Source organism: Microtus ochrogaster, chromosome 7, assembly GCF_000317375.1.
Source record: "Microtus ochrogaster isolate Prairie Vole_2 chromosome 7, MicOch1.0, whole genome shotgun sequence".
Classification (NCBI taxonomy): Eukaryota; Metazoa; Chordata; class Mammalia; order Rodentia; family Cricetidae; genus Microtus; species Microtus ochrogaster.
The window spans coordinates 63,368,373-63,383,048 of NC_022014.1; the positions used below are offsets into that span (position 1 = coordinate 63,368,373).

Here is a 14,676-nt window from a genome sequence, read left to right on the forward strand (position 1 = left end):
CACCATCTGTGACTACAATGTGACTCCTGGCACCCATGTGATCTGTGACTACAGTGTGACTCCCTGCACCCATGTGGTAGCCCACACCATCTGTGGCTACAGTTTGAAGGGATCTTTTGCCCTCTTCTGGCTTCCAAGGGCACCAGGCACACATGTGGTACACAGATATATATGTAGGCAAAACCTTCATACATATAAAATTAAAAAAAAAATTTTAAAAAAAGTTTAAATTTTTTTTCCCCCTGTGTAGCCTAGGCTGTCCTGGAACTCTCTCTATAGACCACACTGGCCTCAATTCAGAGATCCACCTACCTCTGTCTCCCAAATGCTGGGTTTAAAGGCTTGTACTACCATGTTGCCTAGCTACATTTTATTTTAATTTCTATATTTTATTTTGTATGTTTGAGTGTTTGCTTGCTTGTATGTAGGTGCATCACAATGGTACCTGGTTAAGAGGATGTTGGATACTTTGGAACTAGAGTTACAGCTAGTGGTCAGCCACTATGTAGGTGCTGGGAATTAAAAGTTCTTTAAAGATCATGAAAAGGGAAAAAAGATAACTTAGAGTTGTCTTGTAGCTCAGTTGCAGAGTACTTATCTGCCATGCAATACCCAGCACCCCAAAAGAAAATCACAGGTACTAAAAAACATTAAAAAAAAATGTTGATTGGATTTAACTGATGGTTGAATTTTAAATTAAATTTAAATGAAATAAAAATTAAATACTAAATTTTAGATTAAACTAAATATTTAAATTAAAAATTTCTTTTAAAAATTATTTTTATATTTTATATGAATGAGTGCCTATATGTACCCTGTATGTATATTTGTGCCTATATGTATATTTGTACCCCTTATAAGCATAGTGCTCTTGGAGGCCAGAAGAGGGCATAATAGTAAAATATTATCAAATCAGAAGTTTACAGCATTCTGCAGATGTTGTAACTGGAACTGGGCTTACGGGTGGTTATGGCCTACCCTGTGAGCGCTGAGAATTGTACTTGGGTCCTTTCCATGAGCAGCATGCTCTTAATCACTGAGCCATCTCTCTAGTCCAAGCCTAGACAGGGTCTTACTATGTAACCCGGTTGACCTAATCCTTAATCTGTAATATAGGTTAATCTAGAGCTCATGATTCCTCTGCAGTAGCATTCTGAATTCTGGAATTACAGCTATAAACCATGATGCCTAGCATTAGGTACATTCCTTTAGCAAGAATTAGTGTTCTTTTATTATGAAATGTCTTGTGTTTCCTTTTGTGGTATTGATAACTATTGATGGTCATTTTCTGTGTCATTTAATGGTTGTAATGCTTTCATAGTGAGATGTTTCCCTTCTATTATTTGGGTACCTATTATCACCCATCTCTCTCTTTCTCTTCCAATGTGTTTGTCAGATTTTCTTCAGAAAGCTACAGGTTTAAGTATTATGAACTATTGGATCTTTATATAATCTTACTGATTATGAGTTAGTGCACATTTCTTGCCACGATTTTAGTAGATGTAAGTGATTCTAGCCATTTCTTTTACTTCTCGTGTAGGATAAGTTAATCTAGGATCATTCTGTGTATTTGTGACTTTATGTCACAGTCACATCATTTGTCCCATTTTTTCTTGTAATTTTTTATTTTATTTAAACTTTTGAGCATTTATTATTTTTATGTGAATGGTGTTTTATCTGCCCATGTGTACCATGAGCTCCCATGTGGGTGCTGGAATCAGAACTATGGTCCTGGATGAGCAGCCAGTTTCTGTTAGGGGCTCATCCATCTACCCCGCCCCCAAAAAAGCATGAGCAACACGGTGTGGCTTCAAAGCTTTTCAACTAGCTAGGTACTATTCACGAAGGGCAATCTGTTCTTCACAAGCTGACAGTGCAGGAGGTCTTCCCAGCCAGGGGTTTGTTTCCTCAGCAACCATGGAGCATTTACTTCTTTGAAACTGAAAGGACATTTCATGAATTTTTCCAAGTATGTCTGTACATAACCATACTTTTGGTTCTGACTGAGTGAGTTTATAATGATATAGCAAGCAAAATTAAAGAGTAAATAGCAAGTTGCAGATAGAGAGATGAAGAAAAATAGTAAAATATCATCAAATCAGGAGTTTAGAACATCCTGCAGATAAAATAGAGTAACGTGACTGAGAGAGCAAACAAATTTAACATCTAGTTGGAGGCATAAAGTGAGCAGCTAGAGCTTAGTGAACCAGTGAGTTTATTGGAACTGGAGAAGTGTAATTGAGGCTTTGCTTAGGAGAGAGAGAGATGGATGGCTCAAAAGCAGCTGCATCACTGAAAAGCCTACAAGTGCAGAAGTTGCATCCCTCGAGCCCCTTGCATGTCTTGCAGGCAGTGGAATGGTGGGAGTCACCTGTATGCAACAACTGTTTGCTGCATCAGTAACCATGAGAGAGGGCTTATGGATTTTTTATTTGTTTTGTTTTTTAAGACAGGGTTTCTCTTTATAGCCTTGGTTATCCTGGAACTCACTCTGTAGACCAGGCTGGCCTCAAACTCACAGAGATCCACCTGCCTCTGCTTCTTTAGTACTGGATTTAAAGACGTACACCACCAGGGTTTTGAGTTTGAGTCAAGCCTCAGTCTTATAGTGAACTCCATGCTAGCTTCCCCTAGTCCATGAGATCCTGTCTCAAAACAATCAACTTTGAAATGCTCAGCTTTTTTTTTTTAAAGGCTCCTTTTTTTTCTTCTAGCTTCTGATAGGTTCTATTCTACATTCTACATTCTGTTTCTCTGAATTTGACTCTTGTAATACGTAAGTGAAATGAATCACATAGTAATTTATTATGACTGGCTTATTAGGCCCATCATAATGAGCATTAATATTCTTGTCCTTAAGTTCATCTTTTATTTTTGGCAGCATAGAATCTTCATTCATTGATAAAGATGGACCCCAATATGTGCATTTCACATTTGGTTCACTGATTTTTGTTTCTACTGAGCCATTGTTCTACTCCCTCCCCCGTTTCTTGAGCTGTTCTTTCTGTGTATCTCAGGCTGCCCTCACCTCTTGGCTGCTGTAAACAGTGCTGCTGTTAACATAGATGCCACTCATCTCTTTTAAGAAACCGATTTCAGGGCTGGACAGATGGCGTAACAGTTAAGAGCACTGGCTGCCTTTCCAGAGGACTGGGCTCAAACACTCCCAGCACCCACATGGCAGCTCACAAATGTCTGTAACTCAGTTTGGATCAGGAATCTAACACTGTCGCACTAATGTGCTTAAAATTAAATGGATTATTAAAAACGAAACTGTTTTCAGTTATTCTTGTAGATAAATATTCAGAAGTGGAATCACCGGGTCATAGAGTAATTGTTTTATTTTCTAAGGCAGCAGCATTTGGCATCATTTTCATCTTAGTATCAACAGTGCAGGGATGCTTCATTCTCTTCAAGAACCTGTGAGCTCTTCTGTTGTACATTGTCAAAAGTGACCATCCTAATACTCGTGAGGTCATATTCATCGTGGTTCTAGTTAATATTTCTTAGTAATTACTGATACAGGGCGTGTAGTCACGTGTTTGTTCACTATTTGCATATTTTTGTAGACTTACCTAGTCAGGTCTTTTGCCCATTTCTAATCAGGTTTGTTTCTTTTCCTGTTAAGTTGTAGGAGTTCTGTTTGTGGATATCTTCCCCTTATTTTAAAAATTCCTATTTGAATGTGGGAATGTAGCTCAATGGCAGAGTACTTCCCTGATATTCATGAGGCCCTTGTTTTGATACCTGGTACTTGGTTTCACTTACTTCTAGTGAAAATAAGTAGTCATTTGTCTTTTTTCACTGAGTTTTTGTTCTTAAGATTGGTTTGTAAGGAGTCTATACATGTTAAAACTCTGTTTTTATAGTTTTCTTAATATGTTAATGTGGATATTTTTACTTTTTTAATGTATAAATTTTTTTAATTTTAAATATTTTATTTTTAAACAGCTACAAGTGCTTTATACAGTATTTCCTTTTAAAAAAATATTTATTGGGCTGGAGAGATGGCTCAGTGGTTAAGAACATTGTCTGCTCTTCCAGAGGTCTTGGGTTCGATTCCCGGCAGCCACATGGTGGCTCACAACCATCTGTGGTGGGGTCTGGTGCCCTCTTCTGGCCTTCAGGCATACACACAGACAGGTCAGAAGAAGCCACCATGTGGTTGCTGGGAATCGAACTCAGGACCTCTGGAAGAGCAGGCAATCCTCTTAACCACTGAGCCATCTCTCCAGCCCTTTATACAGTATTTCAACATAAAGTCTCCTTAACAGATGTAACAAAATGGAAATGATAGTGAAAGGTTAAAGTGGCACAAATTCATCAAACAAGTATTAAACTACAAATTTTAAAAGGTAGATTACTTTTAAGGTTAAGTTAATGTATAAAATTTTAAAATTGATATGGACAAACATCTAAGTTTTTAAATTTTTTGTTAGTTTTTAAGGTTAGATATATATCTCAACCCAATTATCAGATGTTGGTTTGTAGGCTTCATCTTTGCTTTAAATTTGTATATTGGAATTGATGTCTCGTTTGTTTTGCATAACCTCTTTTCTTGTTTTAGGATGGAAATGGAGTTGTACGAGGCTACTACTTATCTGTATTTTTGGAGCTATCGGCTGGCTTACCTGAAACTTCCAAGTAAGTGGGTTTTTTGTTGTTGTTGTTTGTTTTTGTTTTTTTTTTTGCGTGGGGGGTGGGAGTGTGGGGGTGGGCAGGAGTGTTTGAGACGTGGTTTCTTTGTAGCTATGGCTGTCCTGGAACTCACTCTGTACACCAGACTTTCCTTGAACTCACAGATCTGCCTGCCTCTGTCTCCCAAGTGCTAAAAGCATGTGTCCCCACTGCCCTGGCAGGTAAGCAGTTTAATTAACTACTTTAATACAAAGTTACATGCTTCATGTCTTACTTAGAGTTTCTTTCTATTGCTGCAATGAAACACCATGACCACAAAGCAAATTGGGGAGGAAAGGATTTATTCAACTTACACTTCCTTTAATGAACTACGTTGATGTTAAGTACGAAAGGAAGTCAGGACAGGAACTCAAGCAGAGTAGGAATCTGGAGGCAGGAACTGATACAGAGGTCATGGAAGTGATGCTGCTTACTGGCTTGCTTAGCTTTCTTTGTTATAGAATCCAGGACCACCAGCCCCAGAATTGGCACCACCTACAATGGGCTGGACCTTCCTCCATTGATTAAGAAAATGCCTTACAGCTGAATCTTATGGAAGCATTTTTTCAGTTGAGGCTCTTGTTTCTCTGATGACTAGCTTGAGACAAGTTGACACAAAACCAACCAATACAACTTACCCCTTGTCAACTTGATACACAATCACATCATTATTAAGCCACAGCCCTTCCTTATTCATCCTCAAGATCTCACATTAAAAACATAACTTTAAAGTCCTACAGTCTTTATAAATTCAAACACATTAAAATTTTAGTCGCTTTAAAATAGCCAATCTCTTAAAATCCAACCTTTTTAAAAACTCAAAAGTTTCTCAGCCGTAGGCTTTAGTAAAATAAAAAATGAATACTTTCTTACTTCAAGAGAGAAAATTCAGGGCCAAGTCACAATCAAAGCAAAACTGCTCTCCAGTATCCAGTGTCTGGGATCACTCAGTCTTCTGAATTACTTAGGGAAGCCTGACTTCCTTTTCTTCCTGTCTTTGCTCCAAGCATGTTTCTCTAATATGTCTGGCATTACCTTATTCTTTTCCTAATGTTTCTCTCCACCTTGTGCCTGTCTTCCCAGCTTAAACAACAATGGCTTTTTCTGTTTTTCCTTCTCCATTCTCCACCTCCGGATATCTACTGAGATTTACAGCTTGCTTGCTCTGGGATTTTTCTTCTAAACACTAGTAAAATCGTCAGAGCTTAAAAAACAACAACAACAACAAAAAAAAGTACACATCAGTGGGTTCAGTTCTCAGTCCTGGGATTAAAAACATATACCACTTTGCCTGGCTCTGCCTCTTATTTCTTGCTTTTGGGAAATTTATGTTTTGAGTCTTAAATTTGAATATTTAAAATTTAAAATTCCAAGTTCTAAGTCCTAAGGGGATTTATTTGTCTTTGATTTTTTTCTGTCTATATTTTAACATTTTTATTGTTTTTGGTACTGGATTCAGCTTGATGCTATTCTCACTGACCAAACAGATGTTAGCACTTTAATTCATTTATTTATTTCAAACAAGAGATTGAGTCCAGGATTTAGGACTCTATTACTGCACTACACCTCCAATGTCCATTTCAGGAGTTTTCTAACATTCACATTGTTTTAGAAATAGTAGTACCTTGTTATTGATAATGTTATATGTTCATAGTACTGTGTTCAGAGAAGATTGGAATTTGCATGTGTGTGCTAGTTGGACACTGTCTACGTACTTTGATGTGAGTCTTCTATTTTGATAAATTTATTTAATGCTTCAGGAAGCATATTGGGTTCTCAATCCTCTTCATTAAATGTTGAAATGACGTTTAATTTTGCAGTTCAAGGTTTAGCAGTGGGGTAGTTTAACTCCCAAAATGTAGGATAAAAACATGAATCATTGTATAACAATCTACATAGCAGTCTAGTAGATGAGTATTCCGTAGGGTCTGTAGAAACACTTCATCACTTTTTCAAGCCTTAATCTTTTTCTCAGGGTGTGTGTGAACATATACATGTATGTTATACTAAAGTGAAAATTTTCTACATGAGACATTTTGGGGTTTGTTTTCATATAGTATTTACTGAGTGTGCTACCTAGTTTTATGTCAAGTTGACACTAGAGTTAAAAGCCTCAATTGAAAAAAATGCCTTCATAAGATTGGGATGTGGGCAAGCCTGTAGGGCGATTAGTGATTGTTGGGAAGGGCCCAGCTCATTGTGGGTTCTATAAGAAAGCAGGCTGAGAAATCATGAAGAGCAAGCGAGTAAGCAGCTCCCCCTAATATGGTGCCTCTGCATCAGCTCCTCCCTCCAGGTTCCAGCCCTACTTGGATTCCTGTCCGAACTTCCTTCAGTGATGGACTACCGTGTAGAAGTGCAGGCCATATAAACCCTTTCTCCCCAACTTATTTTTGGTCATGGGGCTTCATCATAGCAATAGTAACACTAACTAGGACACAGAGTAACTTGTGTTTTAGGGAAGCAGGTCCTCCCCATCTCAGTTTTCCCATCTTTTGTTCTTGTTGTTTTAAAGTGAGGGTGTTAAACTTGATATAGCCAAGGATGCCTTGAACTCCTGGATATTTCTCTATTTCTGCTTTCATCTCCCAGGTGCTGAGATTGCAGGTGTGGACCACCATATTTTGCTGAGAATTTTTTTTTCTTTTTTTCTTTTCTTTTTTGTTTTTTTGAGATAGGGTTTCTCTGTAGCTTTGGAGCCTGTCCTGGAACTCGCTCTTATATACCAGGCTGGCCTCAAACTCCCAGAGATCTGCCTGCCTCTGCCACCTGAGTGCTGGGATTAAAGATGTATGCCACCACCGCCCAGTGAAAATTTCTTTAAGGAGAGAGTAGAGTAGTTTTTCCTTAAAGAGGTTTCCCTCCAGATTTCTGTCCTAACTGCCTTCAGTGATGAATGGTAACATGGAACTGTAAGCCTATAAATAAACCCTTTCTTCTTTGAAGAGGTGTGGTAAAAAAAAATAAAAATAAAAAATAAAAAAAAATAAACTCTTTGCTCCCTAAATTGCTTTTGTTACAATGTTTAATCACAGTGATAGTAAGCCCAACTAAGGCAGTGACCCATCTGAAATACTTCTGTTTCTGTAAATGATATCATTTTTGAAAGGAGTTCAGCTGGAATAACAATTTTTTTTTGTATTGATACTTATTTTTACTTTGCTGACTGTACTAATGGTGTCTGTATTTTAGGTATGAATATCGTGTAGAAATGGTTCATCAGTCTTGCAACGATCCTACCAAAAATATCATTCGAGAATTTGCATCTGACTTTGAAGTTGGAGAGTGCTGGGGCTATAATAGATTTTTCCGTTTGGACTTACTTGCAAATGAAGGATATCTGAACCGACAAAATGATACAGTGATTTTAAGGTAGTTTGAGATATTCGATATTGTGACTTAAATTATGGAGAGTAATGTCATAAAAACTTTATTTCAAAGTTTATTCATTTAACAAACATAAGTACTGAAATTCACACTAACTGTAACTTTTATTTCAGGAGTTCCATGTAGTTAGATGAATAATAAAAGTGAAAAAAAGGTTTGATACTTAGTTATTGATTCCATTAAAAGGAAAATATTGCCAGATGTGATGCCCCATCCCTCTAATCCCAGTATTTGAGATGTAGAGTCAGAAAGATTAGGAATTCAAGACCAGTCTAGATTATATAACAAGTTTGAAGCCAGTCTGGGTTTTAAAAGAGACCTGTCTTAAATTTTTTTTTTGTTAAGGATGGCTTATAGTTTGAGCATACCTAACTAAAAATCCAGCATGCCCTCAAATCTGACATTGTGTAGTAATAATATGCTGCAGGTAGATAATTCCATACTTGGCTTCATGCGAAGAATCAGAATGGTGCTGTGCTAACAAGAATACTCATCATTAGCCTTCAGCCTGTTCATAGAACTGTAACTTAAAAGGCTTTCTAAGAATAGGGAGGCATTGAGTGGTTTATTTTTTCTTTTTTCCCCTGTTTGACAGAATAATATTTCAATGACTGATTTTACAAGCTTAATTTTATAGAGCATCTTTCATTTTCTGATAAAATCATGTTAGAAGTAGGGATCAGCCAGGCGGTGGTGGTGCACGCCTTTAATCCCAGCACTCGGGGAGGCAGAGACAGGCATTCAAGGCCAGCCTGGTCTACAAGAGCTAGTTCCAGGACAGGCACCAGAAACTACAGAGAAACCCTGTCTCGAAAAGGAAGGAAGGAAGGAAGGAAGGAAGGAAGGAAGGAAGGAGGGAGGGAGGAAGGAAAGAAAGGAAAGGAAGGAAGGAGGAAAGGGGGGAGAAAACTCACTGTTTGGTTTTTCTTATGAAGGTGATAATTTTGTTTTTCTAATTTACTAAAGGAAATACTTCGTTGCTATTTGATGTTACAGTCACAATTAAAACATCAGTTTACTAAACTAGAAGGGACAAATTTCCCCGTAATGTTTTTATTATTAAATATTAGTTTTACATATTGGGTTTCATAATGACATTTTCACACACGTGTATGTATCCCAGCACTTGGAATGCAGAGGCAGAAGGATCTCCAAGTTTGAGGCCAGCCTGGTCTACAGAGTGAGTTTTAGGATAACCAGGGCTACACAGATAATCCTGTCTCAAGGAAAACAAAAAAACAAAAATATATGATTTTAATTGAGACAACTGGCATTTAGGTTTAGACAATATTTTAGACAATATGTCATTATGGTTTTTGAGTACATGCATGGGTAGTGGGTAATAGAATTCATTTGAAATGGTTCTACATCAAATGGGAACTGTAGAGTTTATATAATTCACAGATTCACTATGTAGATTATTCTTCATGTGGAACTGTTCTTTAAGGTTTCAGGTACGCTCACCAACATTCTTTCAGAAATGCCGGGATCAGCACTGGTACATTACTCAGCTGGAAGCCGCACAAACTGGCTATATTCAGCAAATAAACAATCTTAAAGAGGTAAGACAATTGCATCTCTTCTGATTTGCACTGCCTATTGTCCTTTTGGCCTGCTGCTTTTTAAATTTGATTTTGGCTATTTATTTTAATGTTGTGGTAAAATTCTGGTTCTCCTTTTCCTTTGAGCCTCTAGATTCTGCACTACTTAATTGTGTAGCCACATTTAGCTACATTAGCTCAATTTAATTAACATCAACTATATTATTATTCCTTATTTGTAGTAACTTTATTTCAGGGGCTTGTGCAGACACTCTAGATATGCAATATTTTTATTATGCAGTGTTGTCTTATGCAGCACTAATCTGGTTTGAGATAAACATTGTTTCTCTCAGTAACTAAGGTAATTGTCTTTTATGAGCTGTATTGGATTTAAAGATTTAAAAATGGAATTGTTGAAAGTTGCCATACTTTGAATTCTTGCTGTTTTTGAACACTATAATAGATTGTTAATTAATTTTGATTTTGTAATAATGAAATTATGTTAGGAATTCTTTCCTTCATGTGGAATTTGAATTGTCTTATGTTGGATGTGTGTGGGGGGTGCTCTTGCCACTGTGCACATTTGGAAGTCAGCACGACTTCTGGGAGTTGATTCTCTCTCTTTCTAACATGTGGGTTCAGGGATTGAACTCAGGTAGTCAGATGTGGTGGCAAGTGTTCTTACTCACTGAGACAGCCCCTTTGTATAGACTTTGGATGGAGTGGAAGGTTTGGATTGCAAAAGTGGTAGTAGATGAAGCACAAAAATATGAATGAATGTAGATTTCAAACTGCTGATGCTGGACATGTAGGTTAGTAATTGGCAGTTAACCTCATGCTCAAAGTCCTGGGTTCTCGGCATCCTCAAACAAAACAGATGAAAACCCTGCCTGTATTTTTTTGTGCAGGTTGTGAACTATATGTATAGTTTAGACTGGATATGCAGAAGACAGTTTATCTTTCTTATAGTTTTTCAGAAAGAAAACAGCAAAAAATGAAAGAAGTAAAAGAAATGGTTTTTAAAATTAGGTTTAGGAATATACGGATCTGCCTTTTCCCCAGTGTTTTGAGACGGGGTCTTAGTGTGTAGCCGTGGTTGCCCTGGAACTATGTAGACCAGGCTGACCTCAGACTCACAGAGATCTGCCTGTCTCTGTCTCCTGAATGTGGGATTAAAGCTACTTAACACTATGCCCAATTCCCACTCAAGTGTCATTGTCCACAGACGACAAGTGCTTAGCCTTCTGGAGATTGCATGTGCACAGACATGTTCTCAGGCCCTTCCGTACACTAGTACTGTCGCATCCTACAGGTTGACAAAGCTTCAGGAGCCACTTGTTGTCCCCTTAGCCATCTCTTCAACTCCAACATTATGGTTTTTGTTTGGATTTTTTTCTTTTGACTATGAAGACCAGGCTAGAGATCATCCTGCTTCTGCTTCCCATATGCTGAAATTGATGACATGTGTTGTCATGCTCAGCCTATATCTGATTTATAATGTAAACATCGTTTGCTTTGCCACTGAGTCACCTCTTACAATTAGTATTGATTTGTACCGTTCTTATTTTCAAAGAGACTGACTATTGAGCTGTCCCGAACTCAGAAATCAAGAGATTTGTCACCACCAGATAATCATCTTAGCCCCCAAAATGATGATATTCCTGAGGCACGAGCTAAGAAGGCTGGGTCATGCTCTGACATTCTTCTGGAAGGTGGTCCTACCTCAGCTTCTGTAAGAGAGACCAAGGAAGATGAAGATGAAGAGGAGAAGATTCAGAATGAAGACTATCATGTAAGAATAGATTGAGATTGTGATCTATATGGTAGGATTGTCAGCTCCAGCATATAATGTAGAGCAGACAGTGTTCTAAACATCTTGTTCACCAGTTTTCATTATTGACGGATGCATGTTCTGTACATTTCATACTTTGAAAAAGTTAATTATGGAAGACCATTATCTGAAACTGTGACACATGGTCTAGAAATGGTTTAAATTGTAGATTTGTAAGAATATGTTATTTTGGGAGCTGGAGAGATGGCTCAGTGGTTAAAAGCACTTGCTGTTCTTCCAGAGGACCCAGGTTGAGTTCCTGCAACCCACTTGCAGTTCAGAACTGCTTGTAGCTCCAGTTCTAGGGAATCCTACACCCTCATACAGACATACATGCAGGTAAAACACTAATGTACATTTTAAAAAAAAATCATAGAATGAGCAACTTTTTTTAAATATGTTTTTTCCTTTACTAACTGGTAAGTACTTTATTTTTTCTGATAAGATGACTTATGATTTGGGATGCAATTAATTTTTGCCAAGCCAAATAATAGCTAGAATAAGAACTCACTAAGTAGATTTTGTTTGTTTTTAGTTAAGATTAGAAGGACAGAGTAGATTTTCTGTAGTTGTTACTTTTAAAATGGGAGTGTAAGCAGAGACTGCTGTTCATTTCCCGGCCACTCAGACCTGAATAATCACACAAAAACTATTATAACATTGCTTGGCCAGTAGCTTAGGTGTATTCCTTCCTAACTCTTATATCTTAAATTAACCCATTTCTATTAATCTGTGTATTGCCACCAGGCTGTGGCTTACTAGAAAGGCTCCTATGGCGGTGTCTTTCTCCTTCAGCAGCTACATGACTTCTCTCTGACTCCGCCTACTTTATATCTCTGTTTGGATTTTCCGCCTGACTTTGTTCTGCTAATCCACTGGCTGAAACAGCTTTATTCTTTAACCAATGATAATAAAACATAGTCACAGCATACAGAGGGGAATCCCACATCATGGAAGACATAGGTTTTATGTTTCAATGGGCTTACGGGGGAGAGATTGATGATAAGGTTAAAAGCTTTGTTCTACTAAGGAAAGAAAATAGGGCTCCAACTGAAACAGTCTGCTTTGATAGGTTGAGTAAAATGAATGGCAGGATTTCTATCTAAGACAACTAAAAGTTGGAGAAGGGGGTTTTGTTTTGTGTAGGTGGGACCAGAGATATGAAGATGAGAAAAATTGGAGGGGGGCCTTAGGTGATAGATTGATATAGGTAATTGGCTATAGGCTACAAGAACATCACTACATAACAAAGAATGACCTTGGATTTCTGGTTTTCTTGTTCTTGCTTCCCAAGTCTGAGATCACATGAAGAGAAATTACTGGAAGTTGACCTGGAGTATGTGAATTATTCTTAGTTGAATTGAGGACCTAGCTCAAATTGATAACTATGAATCAATCATGGTACCAGTCAGTAAGGTTGTATAGCTTTTCTGTGGAATATTAAGCAGGGTAGACATAGGATTTACACTGGTAGATCTCTGGTAATGTCCTAGGTGGGATGACTAACTAAGTAGAAACATTTGGAACAAAGGTCTTGTTTGTGCTTTCTTAACATCCTAGCACTCTGGAGGCTGAGACAGGAAGATTGCATGAGTTTAAGCCTGGACTACATAGTAAGTTTTGACTCAGAATCCTAAAAAAGTAATGAGAAGAAATCTTATTTGCCTTGTAGCATGAGCTCTCAGATGGAGATCTGGATCTGGATCTTGCCGGGGAAGATGAAGTGAATCAGCTTGACGGCAGCAGCTCCTCTGCGAGTTCCACAGCAACGAGCAACACAGAAGAGAACGACATTGATGAAGAGACCATGTGAGCATCCCGTGTGAACACTTTACATAGGAATCATTTAAGCACTGTGATTTAGGCTAAGTATGGGAATGATCAGCATTTTTTTTAAAAGATACAATCTAAATATAAACTAGGCCTTCTCAGCTATGAGTTTTTATTCTCTATTTAAAAAAAATCTTTTTATTGGACAGGAGAGATGGCTCAGTGATTAAGAGCTCTGGCTGCTCTCCCAGAGGATCTGGGTTCAATTCCCATTGCCCACATGTCAGCTTACAGTCACCTGTAACTGCAGTCCCAGGGGCTGTGATGCTCTCTTCTGTCCTCTGTGGGCACTAGGCACTCAAATAGTACCCAGACATATATACAGAGAAAAGACTCATACACATATGTATAGTTTTTTTTTTTCAAATAAAAAAGAAAGTGTGTGCATGTGTGTGTAATATGGGCATATGGAGGTCAGAGTTCAACTTTTGTGAGTTGTCTTCTCCTTCCTCTGTGGGTCCCAGAGATGGAATCAGATTTTCAGGCTGCACAGTCAATGATTTTTGCCACTGAGTTATACCACTAGCCCAAGCCTGGGACTTCTGATCAGGCTAGGCTGGCTATTATATGTTTTTCTGATACTCTTTTATAGCCTTCTTCTGTCCTTAGTGCGGGAAAGAAACCCAAAAACTTCTGGTTTCTGAACCTAGACTGAGGCAAAGGTACAATTCTCTGTCCTGCTTTAGAAACTGGATATTGGGAGAATGTGCCTTAGCCCTTTGATTGTCTTGTTGGCCCTGATGTCTCTGCTGGAAGAGTAAAGTGTGGTAAGCACTGTAGATCTGAGCATTTTCAGGATGCCCTCACCCAATAGAAGCTTTTCTGAATACAGGTCTGGACATAAGGGTACAAGTCTTTTTGGCCACACATACCTGGCCCTTGGCATCAGGTTAGGTGTTGGAGACTACCCACAGAATAAGAAATGCTGCTGGTGTCTTCCCCACTCCAGCAAACCGGAAGGCGTATGTTCTTTTTTATGGTGACCTAGAGTGGAATTGCTTGGGGGCTGAATAAGAGGGAAAGGATTAATCTTGACTTAAGTAGTATTTATGCTCACACTTTTGGGGAGTCTGTATTTTGAGACAGAGTCCCACTAAGTAGTCTTGGTTGACCTAGAACTTAATCTGTGTGTAGTCCAAGCTGGCCTCAACTCAGGGATACACATCCACTTGCCTCTTCCTCTCGAGTGTTGGAATTAAAGTTGTGCACTGCCACCCCCAGCCCTATGCTCTTTTTTATTACCATATTAATGCTTTTTTAAAATTTTCATTTCTTCATTTTTCTATACCTTTCAGAATATTTCCAGAGTGAGTCCGTCCGTCCTTCCTTCCTTCCTTCCTTCCTTCCTTCCTTCCTTCCTTCCTTCCTTCCTTCCTTCCTTCCTTCCCTCCTTCCTTTCTATCTTTCTTT

The 14,676-nt window shown here is 38.3% G+C and overlaps 1 protein-coding gene across 1 annotated transcript in view; it reads left to right on the forward strand.

Annotated features, from left to right (window-relative positions):
* Positions 1-14,676, forward strand: part of Trim37 (tripartite motif containing 37) — a 129,787-nt gene that overhangs the window by 38,078 nt on the left and 77,033 nt on the right. The window contains exons 12-16 of the mRNA XM_005350477.1: positions 4,568-4,644; positions 7,870-8,049; positions 9,512-9,626; positions 11,179-11,397; positions 13,109-13,245. Of these exons, the coding sequence (XP_005350534.1) occupies positions 4,568-4,644; positions 7,870-8,049; positions 9,512-9,626; positions 11,179-11,397; positions 13,109-13,245 (728 nt within the window). The remainder of the gene's footprint in view (positions 1-4,567; positions 4,645-7,869; positions 8,050-9,511; positions 9,627-11,178; positions 11,398-13,108; positions 13,246-14,676) is intronic.